Below are 21,353 nucleotides of genomic sequence, written 5' to 3' on the forward strand. Positions count from 1 at the left end.
GGCACTTAATTTTCGGTTGTTCACAATGTGAGCTTCTTGTTTTTGGCTACCTGCAATGCTTTGGGGCTATCTTGTTGTTATTATCAGTGACCTTTGCACTTTGTAAAGCTCTCTCTTGGAAGTCGCTTTGGATAAAAACGTCTGCTAAATGAATAAATGTAAATATAAATATTTAACTGTTTTAATTACTGCAATAAGTACTGCACATAATGAGACTTCTATATAAAAAGAGAAATAGCCATTGGTCTTATAATGTATGTATATTTAGTTTGATATTTTAGCTTTTTAATCAGACTCCAATGTTTGGGTGTTAATGTTGTCATTCTCTCATTCGAACATGGCATTATAAAGTCACTGTAATATCTGTATGCAATCTTATATATTCTGCAAATGCACTTATCTCAAATGGAATATTGAAATAAGTTTAACTGAATTTAGTTTCAGTTGGGTGTCTCTCTTTTGTGTCCCTCTTGTGGACACATTCGGTTACTACTGCATGTTGCTGTCAGCTGAAAACAACTGTGGGCCAAGCTGACCTCGAATCATTGAATTTTGGGACATCCATTTCAAGATAAACTTGTATGTATGTAATATAGATAATAAATAATAATATAGATAATACATTCAATTCAACAAGTTTTAGTTGCTTATGCGATAGTACGATATAACCAACCATGTCATCATTCGGCAGATGGGAACCAACTTTTTGAGATCCAAACCTATTTCTTTGGATCGAACGAATCAAAATTAGGAACGCGAACCCGAACGGAACCTATGAACGGAACCCGTTCCATAAATGCAGTAGATTTCAAAATAAAATGCCTGATGTTGTAAATCACAACTTCATGCGTTAGAATTGTTGTGTGGGAGTATAGGCACACCCTGCTTCACAACTGTTGTAACAAATTGTATTCAACTTGACATTTATGCTCTCAAAACAGAACAGCTGCATGTTAATATAGCCTATGCTGTTTACACTACATTATTATGTCGTTATAAAATACTGTCCATAAATGTGACTTAATAGTGGTAAAGAATTAAAAGTATCTATTTTGGCATCAGAATGGCAATATGACGGTTGTATTTTCTTATAGTAACAAAAAAAAGAACAGAAAAATGCATCACTCAGTATCTTGTGAGTTAGTCAGTGTGTCTAAGATGAATGTTTCTACTTAAGCAATGAGGTTCTGAATACATAATATAAACTGATAAGAAGCTTAATTTACATTTATGCATTTAGCAGATGCTTTTATCCAAAGCGACTTCCAAGAGAGAGCTTTACAAAAGAGCTTAGGTCACTGATCATAACAACGAGGTAGTCCCAAAAATTGCAAGCAGCCAAAACATGAAGCATACATTGTTAAAAAACTAAACAAGTGCCAAAAGGGAAGACCCATAAGAGCATGCAATTATACAAGTTACAAATTAAAACAACATGAACCACAAAAAGTGCACCTGTAGAAGAACAATCAACAGTAAAATATTTCACAGCGAGTACAAGACTTAACTTCGTTATAACCTACAAGAGCAACAAGTCACTCAATAAGAGTCATTGTGATCCTGGAGGAAACTAACATCAGGTCCAGCCAAGCATTCCTAAGTGCCGTTGTACTCCCGGAACAAGTGCGTCTTCAGCCTTTTCTGAAGGTGGGGAGACAGTCAGTGTCCCTGATGGAGGTGGGGAGCTGGTTCCACCATTGGGGGTCCTGGCAGGAGAAGAGCTTGTGTTGGGACCGGGCAGTCTTGAGCGGTGGGACCACCAGGCGGTTGTCTGAAGAAGACCGTAGGTGACGGGTGGGGGTGTAAGGTTGCAGGAGAGACTTGATGTAGTCGGTTGCAGTCCCGTTCACTGTTCGGCAGGTCAGTACCAGGGTCTTGAATCTGATACAGGCGTTGATGGGTAGCCAGTGGAGAGAGATGAGGAGCGGTGTGACATGGGAGCGTCTTAATATAGATGTTGTTTTATTTTTAGAGATTGGAAATTGATTTTTTATACAAAAGTTATTGAAACCAGTCTTGGCAGTGCAAATGGCTTCAGTAGCCTAGTCTATAAAATGACTATAAAGTATATATCTATAAAGTATATATCTATAAAACTAATAATTGAAAATTAAGAAAATAGATAGCGAATAGTACTCCAGATTTGTTTCTCTGTTGGTAGGCCATCTGACAATAAATGAATGTTGTAAATCTACAGAATAACCATCATTATGAGCCTATTAGCTAGCCTACAATTTATGCGGGAAACACCAGGGTTTACAAAAGATTGTTGTCAACAGGACTTATGAAGATGAAAAAATGTACCGGTCTGAACGAATGAAGCCAAGTCTACTTTGTTATGCACAAACACACACGCAAAAGATTGAACGTAGTATGCACGTATAGTCATAGAATTATCCACCAATGGCAATGGAGATGAGGCTAGAGGCATGTTGGTCCCCGAAGGCTCATTCGTCCAGGGAGAATGAGGTGCAGGGTTGTAAGAAATCTTCATTGTGTGCATCCCTAATACTTAGTTTATAGACGCATGTTTTATGAGTTCATCCCCCGTCAACTGGAAACCTTAAGCTCTGTGGAACGTGGGCCTTGAAGTGCACCACTCTCTGGTGAAATATTAACTAAAAGAGGAGCCTTTATAAAGGTTTTCATTGCTGCATCTCAAGAAACACAAAACACAGAAGGACGGACTTGGCAGCGCGTCAATATCGATGTGACAAAATAAGATACCGCTTAGCCAAAGCTCTGCACAAAACACCGAAGAAATGGGGAAGGTAAATCCTATCTGTGTTACCAACTATTATTTGAGTTGGAAAACTATTAGTCTTAGGTTTCAATGCATCGGCTGCCTTCGCAAGAAAGTTTGAAAAAAAGAAAAAGTTTTCAGTTCAGTCGGTTCCAGATGTAAAAGGATTCTGGACATTTGTAGAATCGACGGCTGTGAAACACATTTTGCTGTGTGAATGTGGAAAAAATGTTCTTAATTGTAGGGTTTGCAATGAGATAATATGTCTTCATTTAAGTTAAACTTTTGTAAAATTATATTGAAATGTTTACAGTAGTTGTAGTTCTTTTTACGAAAGACATAAAGACAAACGAATCTTTTTTTATTGAAAAGTGCAAATGTCTATTTCGAAGACTTCCAAATGGAGACCCACTTCACATTTCTTTGACGATGCCTAAATACAGCACCAGTCAAAAGTTTGGACACATTTTCCAAACTTTTGACTGGTACTCTATATGTAGTGGTCGATTTTTTAACGCTGAAAGTGTTCCTCTTTATCCACCAACACCAGGAATCCCATCCAACCTTTGTGATCCGATTTCTCTTTCTAATTAGAAACTATGTGGGACCAACTACCCTGTCAGCATTGCCTTCATTGTGGTGAATGAGTTCTGTGAACGCTTCTCCTACTATGGCATGAAAGGTAGGCTACCAAAACCAACCAAGACTCTGGAGTCAAATGATATAGCTGAAACATGCACCGTGACACAAGTCAATGAGACGATTCCCACAAAGAGACATGTCATGGGTTCACCTCAGTCACATGCTCGTAACTGTCTAACCCACATCCCTTTTTATGTCAAGACACTGTTATGAATAGGGTCAGATGGCACAGCGGTTAGGGAATAGGGCTATTAATCAGAAGGTTGCTGGTTTGATTCCCGGCCGAGCCAAATGACGTTGTGTCCTTGGGCAAGGCACTTCAGCCTACTTGCCTCGGGGGGAATGTCCCTGTACTTACTGTAAGTCGCTCTGGATAAAAGTGTCTGCTAAATGACTAAATTTAAATGTAATGCATGGTCTTTTCAACTAAAAGGGAATCAACACTAACAACTCACCACATCCACGACTCGTAATCTGATCATCTTCTTGCTTTCTTTGAACCAGCTGTGTTGACCCTTTACTTTGTCAACTATCTGGACTGGAACAAGGACCTGTCCACAGCTGTCTACCATGCCTTCTCTAGCTTGTGCTACTTCACCCCCTTGCTGGGGGCTCTTATTGCTGACTCCTGGCTGGGAAAGTTCAAGTAAGCAACCCCTTTGTTTCATACAAACCCAAGACGGGCAGCGTTAGAGCGAGCTCTAATAGATGTGTGTGTGTGTTCATACACAGGACGATCATCTATCTCTCCATTGTCTATGTCATCGGCCATGTAGTCAAGTCTGTGGGAGCCATCCCTGATGTGGGAGACAAGACCATACACATGTAAGCAAACACACCGACTGAACAATGCTGTATTGTGTTGCTTCCGCTTTAATTCGATTTCCTATAGGACCAAATGTTATATGGCATATCCAATGTTATAACAAACCTCACAACCAACATTCACCGTATTTGTGTATGTCCATAGAGTGTTGTCTATGGTGGGCCTGGTCCTCATTGCCTTTGGCACCGGTGGAATCAAACCCTGTGTGGCAGCGTTTGGAGGGGACCAGTTTGACGAGGAGCATGTACGAGTTATTTGAGTTCTGTTGAAGCACCAAGGCCCAATCATTTATCAATGTGACTTAAATATACATACCATGGATTATGTATATATATCTTTAATTCAAGTGATTGACATGTTGTAAACGACTGTCTCTTATCTTCCAGACCAGTGAAAGGAGGAAATTCTTCTCCATTTTCTACATGTCCATCAACGCGGGTAGTGTCTTATCGACAATCATCACACCTATTCTGAGAGGTCAGTGTTAACAAAGAAGGTTTAGACAAACCGCCTTCAAATCAAACATGGGCCTACCACAAAAAGCATTGTCTTTGTTTAAGGAGAAAATGGAAGTTTACTCTAAACCACCACTGCAACATGAGCTTGATCAACATGTTGATGGTGTGATGCTTTTGTGTTTTTCGCAGGTGATGTGCAGTGTTTTGGTCAAGACTGCTATGCTCTTGCTTTTGGAGTGCCGGCTGTTTTAATGGTCGTTGCCCTGGGTGAGTGAGTGAGTCCACACACATGTGGACATTTGTGTCCTATTATTGACCTAGGCAGACAGTCTGTAGAGATGAAGCTTTTGGTGCAGGCAGGATTAACCAGTGGAGTTGTCGATGCTGGCTTGTGTACACGTTGACCTAGCAACCACCATGGGTCCTGTGGCCCCTTGAGTTGGAAAACATGGCGTGTTTGGATTGTGCATGCTTCAGCTCAGCATGGTCATTGGACCATGAATCCCATATGGATCAAGAGTGGTGGGCTCCAGGGCCAGTCAGCTGGAAGGACAGGGTGTCAGGAGGGATGTGTCGAGGCCTTGATCAACATGGAGCCAAGCCAAACCAAACAACACAGAACTGTGTCCTTTCATCCTTTAATATTGTCTACCGTTATAGATGGAATGCTCTTTGGAAATACTTCCAGTCAAACAACGTTTATTCTCTAGTTGAGGACGTTTGCTTTGGGAATTGTGTTAACCGCGTTTTGATAAACACTTTCATGCATCCCTTGTCTTTCTTTGGCTCTGCTCACTGTCCTCCTTGGCATGTTTGTGTGCTTGTGTGTAGTCGTGTTCATCTCTGGCAGTGGCATGTATAAGAAGAGTCCTCCTGAGGGGAATGTCTTGTTAGACGTGTGTAAGTGTATCGGGGTAAGTCAGGTACCACTCCAGTCACTCACACCTTTGCAAACTTAGCCCTTCGAAGATGCATGATGGCGGCCTGCAGTCACTATATCTTCCCATGCTTCTCCCACTCTGTCCGGTAGTTCGCAATCAAGAGTCGCTGGAGGAGCTCCAAGGGAGACCCAAAGAGGAAGCACTGGCTCGACTGGGCTGAGAAGAAGTACTCAGTAAGAGGTTCAGGAGCTGTGTGAATGACTCAGTGAGAGGTTCAGGAGCTGTGTGAATGAGTCAGTGAGAGGTTCAGGAACTGTGTGAATGACTCAGTGAGAGGTTCAGGAACTGTGTGAATGACTCAGTGAGAGGTTCAGGAACTGTGTGAATGACTCCAAAGAGCCGTCGAATCACAACTACGGTAGGCTTTGTCATGCTTAATGTTCCACGAAAGAGTTCTAACACCGAATGATTCTTTGCTTTCTGCTGTATGTCACCGTGTAGAAGCGTCTGATCCAGGAGATTAAGATGGTTCTGAGGGTTCTAGTTCTCTACATTCCCCTGCCTATGTTCTGGGCTCTGTTTGACCAGCAGGTAACACATTTTTTATTCTTGATTCCTGATTGGTTGATTATTCGAGTTTCTCTGCAGTCAATGTAACCCCCTCCTCCAGCCTGAATGATTAGTGAAACCCCCTAACAAACATCCCCAGGACCCATGCTTGTCCAGCACATTCTTCCTATAAAAGCCCAATTAGAAATAACAAAGATAACAATAAACCCTCTATCCATTCTAAATAAAGGAATGTGAATCTTTTGTCAACACTTTACTTGGCTTTACATCAGGCCTGTTAAGAAGCCAAGTATTTGTTAACAAATAAAGGTTGACAATGGGTTACTGCTGATCTGAGCGGCTCTGATACAATCTGGAGTCTGTAACGACCATTTCTGCTTGGGCTCATTCAATGTATTGTGTAAAAAAGCCATCTACTTTGGTAAAATGTGTTTTGAGACAACCCTCTCTTCCTGGTCCAAACAGAGTGTGTTTTGTAACAACCATATCTACTTTGTCCCAGGGCTCCCGCTGGACCCTCCAAGCCACAAGGATGAACATGGCCTTTGTGAGTTTTCAATTATAGATCTAGAAATACAGGCTATGTCCAATTATAGTCACAATAAGTGGTGCAATAGTGCACAAAAGTGGTGCAATGGAGATCACAATGTGAACGCTGAGTAGTCATCATCACAGTTCCCTACGAGAGCCCCACACCGGCTTAGTAATGACCAGAGTGACGCATTACTTTTAGTTATTAGTTCTAAGAATGTAAACTGTCAGCTTTAAATGTTTAAGTTTAAAACTCTTTAGGTATGTATGTTTTACCTATTGGTAAACGTAATACCTGAAGCTGAAAGAATATCAATCTGCTTGTTACAGGGGGAATCATTCATCCTGAAGCCTGATCAAATGCAGGTACTTGTGGCTTTTCTGTCTCCCTGTCTCTGACTCAACCTCATTTGCAGGGGGGTTGTTAGACATAAAACTCTACTGGGGCACAGGGCCCTATTCATGTCCCTTTTTTTTTCTTCCAAGCGTGCATTACTCGACTATAGAAACTCCCCTTGCTGAACCCACTATACAACAGTTCAGGGACGCAAGTTTGATATCAGCTTTGGCAGGGACATCAATAGTCTATGCGAGCACGCACATTTTTTTTTGCTTCATGTATTGTTTTATGTTTTAGTCAAAATAAGATGCCTATCATTTAGAAACGTTCTTTAGTTTTGTCATGTTTTCTTAGCCTACCTCAATTCTGACTTGTGTGCCGAGTCCGACACCTCGACTTCTGTATGTGTGCTGCAGTGGCTATTTGGAAAGCTCAGAAGAGCGAGCTAACATGGAATTCTGCGTGCATCGGTTTGTGTTTTCGGTTAAACTGCTTTGATTTTACAAGCGTTGATTGGGATACTGCGTTTATTTTTTCCGGGATTATCAATCTAAATTTATGCACTGACTAATAAACTAAATTGTTAACACTCAAACTTTACATTTTACTGGGGGCACAGCAGATTTATACTGGGGCACCTGCCCCAGTAAAAAGGGTCTAATGACGCCCCTGGTCATTTGCGTCTATGGTCGCACATTGCCTTGCACTGCTGCCTCGCAACAATAAGGTCCGGGTTCGATTCCCACTATAGGCCTGTCAGTGCTCAGGCGAGCTATTTCCAAGGCCTGTCTGCTTGGAGTTTGTATGTTCCCCCTGTGCTCAAAATGGTTCCCTGCGAAAAACCCCAGAAATAAAAAAAATCAAGTAGAACAGAAAGTCAAACAGATCATCTCCTGCCTGGTGAGCACTTGGACTTGGCCCCTGGGCGCTGCAGACATGGGTGCCCACTGCTCATGGCTGCCCTGGGAAGAAGGACAGCAGGATGGGACCAAAAGCAGACTCACGCCCTTGGCTTGTGTGTGTTCTGCCACTCCTTGTCCAGATTAGGAGATGAATAAAGGATTATTATTCTCTTAGAGGACATCACGCCTCTTCTTCTCCCAGCCCAAGCCCTTTTATAAGTAACCCACTTCTTGTTATTGCTCTACAGGCAAAATTGAGCAAGAAAGTTTACTGGTGTCTTTTCATACTGCACTAGCCTTTATGATTTTATGATATGTTTTTCATGACTTTTTATGGAGTCATTAAGGGTGTGTTTTTCCCCCTCTCTCCATGTCCTAAAGATGTTGAACGCCCTGCTCATCCTGTTGTTCATCCCAGTCTTCGACTTCATGGTCTACCCTCTGATAGGTCTCTGCAGAATCAAACTCACGTGAGTGGACACCGGTGCCGAGAAACACATTTATGGTTGATATTCCCCCCCCCCCCCCCCCCCCCCCCCCCCCCCCCCGTGACAGACCCAGGTCTTGGGTAAGAGACACTTTCAGGAAAACGGTTATGACACCGCACCACCAGTTCATGACTCTGCCTTATCCTATCATGCAGATTAATCTGAGATATCAGATAATGTGCAATGCATCATCCCCTCACGTATCATACAACGATGTGGACACCTCGGCTCCTCCTTGAGAGAGAAGCAACTGAATTAACTTCTGATTCGGAGCACTCGGCTTTGTGTGTGTGAGAGAGGGTCTAAAACGGTTTCTCTTGTTACCATAGACCTCTACGAAAGATGGCCGTTGGTATGATCTTTGCAGCTCTGGCCTTTGGGGCGGCTACTCTTGTGGAGGTGAACGTTGTGGTAAGTCACATTTGTGGGACGCGTGTGAGACCTGGAGAGACATAACACCTCCATAACAGGTTTACAAGTGTCGTTCACCTTCCTGACTCTGATAGAAAACCGTGGTGGAGCGTGCGCCTCGAGGAGAGTGTCTCCTGCAGGTCTATAACCTGGCAGAGGGGGGGGAGGTCAGCATCCAAATACCAGGGAACGACCTATTCCAACCACTCCCATTCTATGAGGTAACCATTCAATGATAAGTCAATGATAAGTCAATGACGGGTTCTAGTGTCCGAAGTAGCACAATGATCAGATGTCGTTATTAGTTGTAGGATGTAGCTATGGTTGTTACTTGAATGTATGTTTGAAAACATGGTCAGTGTAAAAGTATGCTCACCAAATGTTTACCAATGGAAAGATGAACATTAAAAACTCGTACAACCTTGTGTGTGCGTGTTTCAGGACCCTGTAGGATACCAGAGGGTTCCCCTGGGGGAGCACAGTAAGAATCTCACTATACATATCAAGCAAAACAACGTCATGAAGGAGTGTACAAAGGCCTTTACAGAGGAGAAGGCTTACAGTCTGATCTTGCACAGCAAACTCTCTGGATTGGAGTGCAAACTAGTGAGTGATGTTGGATCCCCTAACCATAGCGAATGACCAAGTCATATTCCAGAGTTCTACTGTGTAGTACTCCGATATATTATTTCACAAATGTACAGAACTGTGCAAAATGTTTTTCCACATACATTTGTTTATTTTTTGTCTTCTGCATTAGTGTCAGTAGAAAGGAACAATGCATATAAAAGTTTATGCTTGTTAAACACATTATTTGTCTTTTAAACTGGTAACTTAACTGGTAAAAAGAAAAAACTGTTAATGTTGTTTAATCCACCATTTAGGTGACCGATCATATTGATAAAAACGAAAATGGAAATGCCTTTGTGAGGTAAGCGTGAGTTTATCCCATTTATTTATTGCCTCTATGCTTCCTCTTTTGCCGTTAACAGTGTCACTCAGATCGGTGGATGTTTGATATGGACTGTCTCTGTCTTGCAGGTTCATCAACACTCGGTCTGAAGATGTGAACTTAACGGTGGGAGACCAGGACTTCTATGTCCCCTCTGACTACAGCATATCCGCTAACAAGACTGTGGACAGAAAGGAGTGAGTCTATTTATTGTATGTTGTCCGTCAGTACAGGTTTAGTTGTTTACTAGTCTCTGAGCAAAGCACTTTGTCCTGAAGTGGTGAGAATATACAGTATAGCAGACAGTCAGTATATCAGTAAACCAGGCAATTTTTTTTGCTTAGAATTTTCCTTCTGCTTTCTCTAATCTCTCTCATCCAACCATCACCTCACTCATTTTCGGTCCCTCTCCCAGGTACACTGATGTCAAGTGTAAATCTGGCTCCAAGGATTTCACCATCAATCTGGGGCTGCTGGACTTTGGTGCCTCCTACACTGTCATTCTGAAAGGGGTAAGTCATTTTTTTTTATTTATAATTCTGACCTCCATTTCATCCACATTCCCATAGTCTCTTGTCAACCATGGCACTGGTTTTTGGAAAGAAGCCAGCTCATTACTGAGTGACAGCATTCCTAGGCAAACCTCAGTGGCTGTACCAGCAGGAAGTAAAAGTAACAATCATTTACCACCTCTTTCCCTCCAGGGTGTGGACGAAATAATGACCCAGAAGATGGAGGACGTTCAGGCTAACAATGTCCACATCGCTTGGCAGATCCCCCAGTATGTTCTTATCACAGCTGGAGAGGTCATGTTCTCCATCACAGGCCTGGAGTTCTCCTACTCACAGGTCAGTAGCTAAGACTTTCACGATTAAATGCTAAACTTGGGGAACAATGGATCAATAAGAGCAGAGCTGTATGTTCTAGAAGAGTCAACTAAACGAGTGGATGGCAGTTTGTTTACGCCTGTTGGACAAACACCACAAGCAATTGAAACTCAATAACTGTAGCCACCACTTCAAACACCTGAAATGTGTGTTTTAACAAGATCCAGCCCCTTGAAGCTGCATGTTATCTAATGGCCTCAGCCTAACCCTGCCTTACCCCTGCAGGCTCCAGCTAATATGAAGTCCGTACTGCAGGCTGGTTGGCTGATGACTGTGGCTTTTGGGAATGTCATTGTGCTGATTGTGGCAGAGGGAGCAGGCCTTGAACAGGTAGGTCCCAGGCTGGCAAAGGGTTCTTCGTCTCATCCATGTCCAAATACTTCTAATTCGAACGGGGAAATAGAAGTTCAAACAGATGCTCGTGATATTCTTCAACAGGGGAAGGAAACCGCACTATCAAGGCTAGCTTGATATTTTTACAGATGCAGTTTGAGGGATGACCGAGCCAAGTTGGCACTGATACGCCTAACAACTTTGTTTGGGGTCAAAATACAACATTCACTTAGTGCTTTCATAAAAAATTATATTTCCTCACAATGTTCAGCTATGTAATCGTCAGTTTTTGATAAACAAAAAAAAATTCATCCATCTGGAGGTGTCACACAGACATAAAACTCTCAAGTCTGAAACATTATCTTGTCTGACGAGGTTAATTATTACGCAAGAAATCACAAGACATAAGAATTCAAGAAGTGTGACTTTGACACTGTGTTGGATTCAGATGGCTGTTATTGTCTGTTCCAGTGGATGGAGTTCCTGCTATTTGGTGGCCTGCTGGTAGCAGTCTGTATAATCTTCTCTATCATGGCCTATTTCTACACCTACGTAGACCCGGATCAGCTGGACAAGCTGTTCCACGAAGACAAAGGGTACAACCATGATGATAGTGACTTGAAGAAGGACAATGAAAAGGAAAACATCCAATTACAGCAAAGCACAAAAATGTAGCATGGTGACACCATACAGTTGATCTCTCCAGCCTTACAATAGATGATTTGGGGAACCCTTTTTAAAACTTAATGAACCAGAAATTTGGCAAGTGGATATCTTCCACGCTGAGTATAACATTAGCATATTAAGTGTCTGAGTGTGTCCTACTGTAACTAATCAACCTTAAAGTCCATCATCAACCCCTTAAATCCAAACAAGGAAGTCTCAAATTACAAATCTTCTCCAGAAAGAATGGTTAGTTTGGTTAACTTGAGTGTCCACATACATCTTTTAATGTAAACTTAATCTTTTAATGTAAACTTAAACTTAGGGGCTGTTTTAAAAACCCAAGAGAACACAATGCGACAATAGAGACCCTGCTATGAGGGATTTAAGTCAACAGTGAAACATATTTTTCTATTCTGTAAATAAATGTCAGCTATTATTCTGATGGTATTGGTTATATGAGGACTACACATAAAATACAGCTACTAGCAGGTGTGGTTTCATTTGAGCAGACAAATTCTCTATTAATATGCCCTGTATGTTTGTTTTCTATGTACGATGAGCTTCAACATTTTATATTGCTCATTACTTTACAAATACTGTACATACAAGATGACAGCAATGGAAAAAACACAAGTTATAAGGAGTTGAAATCATATCCATCAGTCTTAAACAGCTTGCAAGAAACATCAAACCACTACACCCTGGCCTGCCAGCATCAGTAGTAAAACTCTGGAATGTTAGACAGGAAATGCACATCAAAGTCTCGTAGTTTCCTTGGCACCCTTGTTAACAAGCATTGCTGCTATATTTACCGGAACACTGGTTGGTTGGTTTTATGTATATATTACATTCTGAAATACAAAAATAAGAACCGCACGTGCTTACATTTGATAAAACAATGAAATCAGTACAAATGCTAACAGGTTTTTCCTTCTAATTCATAACCTTGAGAGTGGTTCTTGTCTGTGCTTATGGAGCTGTTGTGAATGGAATGCTCCATGACAGGGTTTGCAAACACACGCTTAGCTCTGTCGCTTTCCTCCTCACTGACATGAAGGATACATACAGCCAGTAAGGTTCTCACAGTTCATCTCCGAATCCCTAGATCCACAGATAGTTCTAGTATTTCCCTGTAAAAACATATAAATCCAAAGAGACTGAGACAGTGTTACTAGTCAAAGCCTCTTCAGTCAATAAGATGAGGCACTTCAGGGGTTCAGGTGACTCAACAATTAATTCAATGTAAGTTTTTAGAAAACCTTATTTCTTTACCTGAGCATCCCCAAAAAACAATGTCATTTTAAAGATACCGACTATATATTTAACTGACCCTTTACATAACCAGAAGACAAGGTTGAGATGTTCAGGCATTGTTTTGTCTGTTCTGTCTCTCCAACAGGAGCTTAGTGACATGGGCGATGACATCAGGGTGCACCAGGCATTCTAATAGGTCGTTGGTGGTGATGGGGGCGCGTCCTAAGGCCTCTGCAGCGTCTCCGGAGTCACAGTCTCTGCCCGGGCTGCAATAGTCGTCGGAACCAGAACCACATTCACCACTATCAGACAAGACTCTGGGTCTCGGGTCTTTGCTTGGGTCGGCCATGCAGCTCTTAGGGGATCCGTCTTCCCCGTCTTTCGAGTTGAGTCCCTTTGATTTGGGTAGCCCGTCCTGGTTAGATGGCACAGGGACGAGGTGAGGTCCGAAGGGGATGGTGAGGGGTGTGGTGCCGCCGCCGCCGCCACGGGTCTGTCCGCTAGAGTCCCGCTTGGCCCCTCTGCCCCCTCCTGGCTCTGGGCGCTCCTGCTCAGCACCCTGGCCCCTCTCTCTCCTCTGCAGGCAGGTGTGCACCGCCAGGTTCAGACACTGCAGGTTCTCTCCATGCGAGGACACTCCTTCCTGCAAAAGGTGTCAAAGCCTCTGTGATCGATGTGGGAAGGCCCAAACCAAGGATTTCATCTCGACAGTCCCACCACCCTTCCCTCTCAAGTATTTTAAAACTGCATTTCTAGGGGTTGAGCTTTTTCTCTGGACACATGTAAACCGTGAGAAATGTCTCCCTGTGATCTGAGCTATGGCGAAAGACCACAAATTCTGCCCGGAGTGAAAATGGCAGCAGAACAAATGTGACACCCGCAAGGTGAAGCCATCTTGGCTTTGCCAAATCAGGTTCAGGTTTCGGGCCCAAACGCTGGCCGCAATCCTTCCTAAATTCGAGGTGGATTATCCATCAAACGTATAAATCGCACCGCCACAGACTGAAATTGTACAAATGGAGGTTAATCGAATGCACTTTTCCCCACTGGGACGTCGTCTGTGTGGGTGTATGTGGAGCGTTACCTCAGTGGGGTTGAGCCAGTCGTCAGTGTTGTCCTTACTGGGCGTGGTCTTCAGGGCACAGACGACGGCCTTGGTGACGGCTTCGTTTACACGCGCCTCGTCATCCACGTCCTGTGCCGAGGAAGTGAACAGAATTGCTTTCCAGGGAAAATCAGCGATAAAGACACAGACGGACAGGCTGAGCATAATCGATTGTGTCTGCGACCTTGTGGAAGACGCCCTTATCTGGGTGGCATCGGCATGTCACACTTTCCCAAACACACATTTTCTCCAGCCGCGGATACAAATTTATGCAGCACACACACTCGTGCCCACTCACAAATCATTATGACAGGGGTATCTTAACTCGAAGGCCTGTTCATTACTCACAGCGCACGGCACACATCATCGGGGGAACCTCAAACTCTCTTAACATCAATCACCGAGGCACACGGAAAACTCCAGAGCGGAGAGAAGGGAGCTGTAAATTTGTATCCCCTTTAAAAGACCAATTTTCTCAAAATACTTAATGCCTTGTAGTTACCGCAGGTGCTGAGGGGCACGGTGTGTGCATTAGCTTACCAGCTCAATCCAGGAGTTGACACTAACTGTTACAGGATCCACAGACTCCACATAGTGCCACCAATGCCTGGGCACATACAGGACCTGGGGGGGGAAGGACAGGAGAGGCGAGCTAAGGTCAAAAGGTGAATATAACAGAACCAATGTAGGATGACAACATGGAGGAAATCTAGCCAAATGTTCCTGGAGCCCAGGGGGAGTTTGCAGTGTCCGGCAGTCTTGAATTACTCTGCTGCCTGACAAGTGGAACAGCTTACAGTTCAGGGGACAGGGGAGTGAAGCCAGTCAATAGCGGACCCAAGCGAATGTATTCAAGCCAGGCCAACAACACGACACACATGTTCACGTCAATACCTGTGGTGGGTTGTTTCCACTAGGGGGCAGTGCATGACTTCCCCATCCTGCCTGTCCATCAGAGGTAAACTGATGAGCCATTAACAAAGTGGCTCTAGTCTTTATTAAACTGGGCAGGCCTTATTGATCCTCAGACTCTTAATTCATTCAGGCTCTCCGACCTGACAAGAGGAGAGGCATGCTGCAAGGTTTGTTTGATTTGCAAAGACAGACTTATCAATATCTGGTTTAGAGATAGCGGTGTACCATGGCAGTATCTCATCTGAGCTGACAGGTGAAATATTGCTAAGTGTCTTCATGGGGTCTGCTGCGGTGGCTTTGTGACTGCTGCCCGGGCTTCTTACTACACTGACAGAGTCTGAATAGGCAGAGGTTGAATAGAACCTACACAGATGACCCAGTCTCTGAACGCATCGATTAACCTCGCCCTTTTGTAAACTCAGTGCATAGAAGACGATTCTTTTTCTCTTCCTCTGCCCTTCCGTTCGATCCCTTCCTAAAGCCAGTCACAATAATAATAATCATGTATTCCTTAAGCAGACCCTTTTTTCCACAGCGATGTACGAGGAGAGATTTGAACGTGCAACCTCTTCTGTTGTCAAATGCTCTACCACTGAGCTATACCGATCCCCAGTAATGTAGTCTGTCTGTGTAATGGTGCTACCTGTCCAGGCTGCAGTGTAACGGTGTGGGCCCTGGCCTGGCTGAAGGCAGGGAACCTCCTCAGGTCTGGCTGGAGGACGTCCACCAGGCTGAAGACGCTGGACTCCTCGTAGGGGACCCTGCTGGGGTAGAGACGAGCCGTGTCCTCCGGGGGGAACAGGGTCCAGCGCTTCCTGAGCACACACAGACAGGGCCAGGCAAAGAAAAGGTTGCGTGACACATTTTTACCGACGTTAAATTAAGCATGAAATCTGAGAAGCGTCTCTTTGTTTCTTTGGTGACCTTGTGGGTATGGCTTGACCAGTTTATTTTACAGTTCATTTGAAAGGCATCATCAGAAAAACTAACATGGTCACTGTGCTGGTGCCAGTTGACATCATCATTTGTCAAAATGAATAGAATCCCGATATCATTTAAATATATATATTTTTTTTTCAGAATACCTCACCAATTTAGATTTATACGACCAATTACAAGGAGCAAGATGGCAGAGATGTTCTTCAGTGAATGCCAGGCAGAGATAAGACACAAAGACAGCCTTTACCCCTTGAGCAGTGTTAGTGCTTCGCAGAAAACCTTCACCTCAGTTCAAAACAGCATTACCTCATATCTCCAACTGCCTCAAGACCAAATTTTTTTTTTTTGCTTTCTGAGGCCATAGGACTGCTCTGAAATGGCCCCCAAATGACACAGTCCCATCAGCACCCAGGGAAAAGGAAAAAAAGAGAAGGCTTCCTCAATCACCTAGGATTGTCAAGTCCTCTCCCTTCAGCCGGATCGCTGACAACCAGAGAAATGGTGGTGATCTGTAGCCTCCATTGTCACCCAACCCTTCTCTTCAGCTCTAATGCTACTGGAATTGCATCAGTATAATTCAGAGGTCTTACATTTACATTTATTCATTTAGCAGACGCTTTTATCCAAAGCGACTTCCAACTTTCTTGAACCTTGGTCCTCAGGGACCTCCTGTCCTGCACGTTTTAGATGTTTCCCTGCTCCAACACACCTGATTCAAATGAATGGGTTGTTATCTAGTTATGCAGAAGTCTGTTAACGACCATTCATTTGAATCAGGTGTGTTGGAGCAGGGAAACATCTAAAACGTGCAGGACAGGGGGTCCCTGAGGACCAAGGTTGAAGACCTCTAATTCATAGAGCAATTTCCTCACCAAGGGGAGAAATCGGTTGAGCAACGCAAAGTGTTGTGAGGTGTGTTGTGAGGGAGGGGGTTTAGACTGGACTGTATTCACCTTCCCTGCACCTGCAACACGAGGTTACATCCATAGGTGTCCTGGTGGCAGGGGGTGTTGGCTCCCCCTGTGCCGATCCACAGGGTGCTCTCTCGACCGGCCCGGCCCGGGTAACCAAAATCAGACCACACCACGTCCTGAAAGGACACATCCAGATGCTCTGTCAGACACCCGTGGATCTCATCGCAAATTGATTTGGAAGAAACCTCCGAAACACAACACTGAACTACAGGTGGAAATATCAACCTGATATTTCCACCTGAGCAAACATGAAAAGGTATGACAATACATTCAAACTCATAGGTGACACGGGTGCACGTAACTCCGCTTTCGTCTGCTGCCTACTTGACTGTTACATTGTTGGCTAGCCATGCTCTGTGTGGGGAGACCAAAATACTGTCTGAACACGCTCTGTCAAACTATTTAGGCTGTCAATCACTTCCTGTCAAAATGGTGAGGAGAAAGCCTTCAGGGATTCTGCCCAGCACACTGGATAATGATTCCATTACCATATTCAGGCGACTGAAAATGATAGACTGCACAATCTTGGCTTTCAGCAACTTTTAAATGGCACTATTCATCATTTAAAAGGCCTCTGTCTGCCTGTCTCTAAGGTATGAATTTCGTCAGGCCTGTCAAAAACGCAGGTCGCCTGTAAGCATTTATTATCATTTAAGGAAACCGAAAGAATCTCGGGGTGGGCCAAACAAGAATGAACTCTCAAGTACTGACCGCCCAGGGACAAAAGGCAAAACATTAAAAAAAGAAAAACACTTTGATCAAAAGTGTCTGCCAGGAAATCATTAAAAGTTGGAGAATGTCTGCTGTTAGCAAAACGTAGGTAGCTTTTGATTTGTTACATTTTTGTCCGTGTCTCCATCTGCCGCCGGATGATAAGAAATTGAAAATTTTAGAGCACCTGTTTGGCATCGACTCATTGCGTTCACAAATTGTATTCTGGTCAAATGAGTTTAGTTGAACTCCAATGAAATATGATATGTGGTGGCCTAAACTTTTCTGAAGCCACGTCGGGATGTGTGGAACATAACATGCCACAGGGGCTCTGATATAGGACGGAGATCTAGAAGCGGCCTATTGACTGTGACAACACCACGCACACACATCAGAGAAGCGCTGTGCTGAGGGAGAGAGGGTCAACACTACGCCAGAAACTTTACAAATTGGGTCCCACTAACAAAACCTTAGAAGTTTGCCATCACATCTCATTTGGAAAAACAACACAAGATAAAATAAAGCCCGAGCCCAATTACTACTCGGCTGAAAAGACGACTTCTCGATCGTGTTCTCATTGTTGATTAGACGTGTCATACATCAGTGTCCATATCAGACAGAAAAGATTCATTACCTCAAACATGGACGGCTGGTCTTGGAATAGCATAGCGATGTATTTGTAGTCTGCATAGGCCCAGTACTCTGAGAGAGGATAGCCAGAGAAAAGCCCCACCTCTGTCCCAGTCCCTTTACTGGTCCAGCACAGGAACTGGTCAAGGCTGGCCTCCACATATGAGCACTGGGTTTCAAATAGAGGAGCTATAGAAGAGACCCACAGACACATAAGGAGGGTGAGAGAGAGGAAGACAGAGGTATCAGTGAGACAGAAAGTAATTCAAAAGCTAATTACATGAAATCAATATCACTTATGAGAAACATTGCCAGTACTATTGACAAACATACTTGAAATGTGTTCAATTAGACCGTCTGTTATCAATCATATAAAACAATATTGCAGATGTGAACATTCATTTTGCAGTCTTATAGACAACTTCTCTTGTTCGCTGTAGAACAAGTACTTCCATTGACCCATAACAAAAGCAAAATAACTCACAATGGCTAAACCCTTGAAAACCGTTAGTTTAAGATATTTTTTGACGGCATCCTCTTATTTGCTTTTTGATTGAAACAACTCTATTATTGGGAATGGGTGTGTGTGCATAGTTGCTGACATACATTTCTACATTTCAGCAAGAGGAACAATGAAAACTGTAACCATGCAAGGTGAACAGTAAGATACATAATGGCTGAGTGAATTCCAATTTGGGTTACTGAGGTGGAGAGTGGTGGGATCATGACCCCTCCTCATGTTCACTAGATTGTGGCTGTTACTCTAAGATGCAGAGCTGAGAGCTCCCTCACTCACTCACTCACTCACTCACTCACTCACTCACTGTGTGTTGCTTGTTTTTCCCCCAGTCTGAATCGGATGTTCTTCTGGTCAAGGCAGTCTGACAGGTGGTTTGCTGTCCAGTGGAGAACTGGCCAATCATGAGTCATGTGGAGAAAGACAGCAGGCCTTGACAGAGAATCCAGGATCCTCCTCACCTCCTTTGGGCTGAAGGGTTTGGCAGCCATGACCTGAGTGAAATTATATGGGGAAATGCTTAAGCCCATTGCGAGATCAATCAATTTGTTATTTCCAGTAACTTCCTCCATGCTTCAATACCCATAAAAAAAACACTCTTTGGAGTGTAGAAAGCAGACACCGTTATCTAAGATAAAGTAAATGTACCGTCTAAGAATGCAAATTTAAGATCCCTACCAATGATAAAGACTCGATTAAAATCTTTCGTAGGCTACAGAAAATCCATGAAACTGAAAGTAGGCTTCATGAAATCAGCTTGTTTTAGCTGTCATAATCGAACATCGTGCTACATCCGTCTGCGAGGAAAGACAGACACCAGGCACCCATCCTCACCAAGCCAGATGGGATTCAAAGAACTCAGTGTGCTCTATCCTCGGACATTTTTGGGGCTCAGAACACGTGCACCGACCCGCACAGAACGCTTTTACGGAAGTAAACAAAGCTCACGTGGTAGACTGATTGTATTTTTCAAGATGAAACTGAGGCCATGGTGGCTCAAATGCCGTAGAAACCCCGCAGACGAATGATCCCACATATGGACCAAAATGGAGAACGAACGGTATCGGTTTCCAAATTGTGATAGCATCCGCTCATGCGCAGTCTTGTAAATTGTAGCAATCGGTTGTTACTGTTTCTCGGCAACTGATATCAGTGTAGGCTACCAAGTAGAAAGTAAGACATTGTGCAATCCGAAGATCTAAGATACGGAATAAATCACAGCGAAGCTCTCCATACATTAACATAAATGCGATGGGTGCTGGACCGAGCAACGAGGCCGAAAGGGAACCACTTCTTGTCCCTACACACCCCGAAACGAACACAGAGCCTGTATTTAGCAGAGTATATAGGAGAAGATGGCTGGTTCTGACTCTGTTTTCGTTGTTGGCGTTTATGCAAGGGATGGTATGGAACACTTGGGGCCCAATTCAGATTTCTGCGATGCACGCGTACGACTTCACGAAATCTGATATTGCACTCTTGGTTCTGTGGGGTCCAGTGGGATTCGCTCCATGGCTGCTCTTTATGTGGCTGATGGATAAAAAAGGTGAGAAATGTGTTATCACCTGTGTTTTCAGTTTGTGACAGTTTGTTTTGTTGCTGTCAGGAGAGTGGTTGGGGGGGCCATCCGCAATATTTGTACAACATACAGTACTTGTATAATAAACATTGCCAACAGTAGGGCAGGTACACTTAATGCTTAGTTTTAGATGGTCTCTTACTTTACCTCATATCATAACATAACTTTGAATTTATTTTGGGATTGATGAAGTGCTCGATTTAAATGAACTGGTAGTCTATTACCCAACACGTTTTACATTTACATTTTTATTAATAGCTTATATTCAAAGGGACTTACAAATATTACATTTACAAACTAGAAGAAGCAGCAGGAATTTAAGGATCAGTAGGGCGTAGTAACAGACTGGATCAAAGTCTGCCTTAACAACTGACAAAAGTAGGCTTATAAAAGAGACAGATTTTCAGTCTTTTGGCCCACAAGAAAGCTGCTTAGCCTACATGATACAGCAAATGCTTTGCTCTGTCTGCCCAAAGTTTATTTCAGGTGTGTCCCATCATAGTTTTGTCTTTTACATGGCTACTAAAATAGAGAGGTACAGAATAGCATGTTCCCGCAATAAATAAATTGTGTCTACCTTGGTGGAATTTTTCTAGAGGCCAGTCCTCGTGAAACGTTTAAACAATCAAGCTACAAAGCAGTATAGTCTTATGAAAGTTCAATGGGCAGTAAAAATAAGCCTGAATGTAAGGGAGTTCCACAAACCACTTACAAGTGCGTATTTCAGAGCACTAAACCTGTTCCTCTTTGTCACCTGACTGAAGCAGCTAACACATAGACTAGATAATCAGATGACTGACATAACATCACCATGAGCTGCAACCATAAATGATAAGGGTTTACCAATTAAATCTTATAACAAACCACTCGTACAGCTACAAGGTCATGTGAAACTAGTGTTTTCTGTCCTTTCCATACACAGAGTAATTATAATTTAATGTAATTCGAAAACGAATGGAATACAGTCTTTATGTGAAGTAGGCCTATGGCTGAAGTGTTGTATTGAATGACAGTTGCTTCAGTGGAGTTTCTACTTCTTAACAAGTAGTGGAATTCCAGCTGGAGAGTGACAGTCTTAGCCTAGTAAGGACATTATAAT

The 21,353-nt window shown here is 43.3% G+C and overlaps 2 protein-coding genes across 5 annotated transcripts; one reads left to right on the forward strand and one right to left on the reverse strand.

The window, feature by feature from the left end:
- The first annotated feature begins 1,866 nt into the window (after positions 1–1,866).
- On the forward strand, positions 1,867–12,062 carry slc15a2 (solute carrier family 15 member 2). The gene is made up of 22 exons (XM_047046072.1): positions 1,867–2,771; positions 3,338–3,425; positions 3,890–4,031; positions 4,118–4,210; positions 4,356–4,455; positions 4,598–4,688; positions 4,859–4,936; positions 5,501–5,583; positions 5,700–5,783; positions 6,052–6,141; positions 6,623–6,667; positions 6,982–7,017; positions 8,275–8,363; positions 8,711–8,792; positions 8,888–9,013; positions 9,234–9,398; positions 9,677–9,723; positions 9,834–9,941; positions 10,160–10,256; positions 10,449–10,592; positions 10,857–10,961; positions 11,436–12,062. The coding sequence occupies exons 1-22, from the start codon at positions 2,763–2,765 to the stop codon at positions 11,637–11,639; spliced, it is 2,106 nt and encodes a 701-aa protein (XP_046902028.1). The 5' UTR covers positions 1,867–2,762; the 3' UTR covers positions 11,640–12,062.
- Positions 12,063–12,748: 686 nt separating this feature from the next.
- On the reverse strand, positions 12,749–21,020 carry hspbap1 (hspb associated protein 1). 4 transcript variants are annotated; one of them, XM_047046076.1, is made up of 8 exons: positions 20,832–21,020; positions 18,983–19,169; positions 18,163–18,347; positions 16,797–16,933; positions 15,548–15,719; positions 14,530–14,613; positions 13,969–14,079; positions 12,749–13,527 (listed from the first exon to the last, which is right to left on the reverse strand). In XM_047046076.1, the coding sequence occupies exons 2-8, from the start codon at positions 19,164–19,166 to the stop codon at positions 12,994–12,996; spliced, it is 1,407 nt and encodes a 468-aa protein (XP_046902032.1). In that variant the 5' UTR covers positions 19,167–19,169; positions 20,832–21,020; the 3' UTR covers positions 12,749–12,993. The 4 variants fall into 4 exon arrangements, with proteins under 4 accessions (XP_046902032.1, XP_046902031.1, XP_046902030.1 ...); XM_047046075.1 differs by lacking the exon at positions 20,832–21,020 and adding an exon at positions 19,510–19,927; XM_047046074.1 differs by lacking the exon at positions 20,832–21,020 and adding an exon at positions 19,354–19,927.
- Between the last annotated feature and the right edge of the window lie 333 nt (positions 21,021–21,353).

This window comes from Hypomesus transpacificus, chromosome 23 (genome assembly GCF_021917145.1).
Source record: "Hypomesus transpacificus isolate Combined female chromosome 23, fHypTra1, whole genome shotgun sequence".
Classification (NCBI taxonomy): domain Eukaryota; kingdom Metazoa; phylum Chordata; class Actinopteri; order Osmeriformes; family Osmeridae; genus Hypomesus; species Hypomesus transpacificus.

What these genes read in the sequence shown, in the direction of transcription:
- slc15a2 (XM_047046072.1), top strand. An exon ending in CATCACACCTATTCTGAGAG is followed by an intron (nt 4,689 to 4,858) that starts GTCAGTGTTAAC and finishes TGTTTTTCGCAG; the next exon opens with GTGATGTGCAGTGTTTTGGT. An exon ending in AATGGAAATGCCTTTGTGAG is followed by an intron (nt 9,724 to 9,833) that starts GTAAGCGTGAGT and finishes TCTGTCTTGCAG; the next exon opens with GTTCATCAACACTCGGTCTG.
- hspbap1 (XM_047046076.1), bottom strand. Translation starts at nt 19,166, where the DNA reads ATGGCTGCCAAACCCTTCAGCCCAAAGGAGGTGAGGAGGATCCTGGAT. An exon ending in GGAAAAACAAGCAACACACA is followed by an intron (nt 18,348 to 18,982) that starts GTGAGTGAGTGA and finishes TCTCTTCTATAG; the next exon opens with CTCCTCTATTTGAAACCCAG. An exon ending in ACCAGCCGTCCATGTTTGAG is followed by an intron (nt 16,934 to 18,162) that starts GTAATGAATCTT and finishes GTGTCCTTTCAG; the next exon opens with GACGTGGTGTGGTCTGATTT.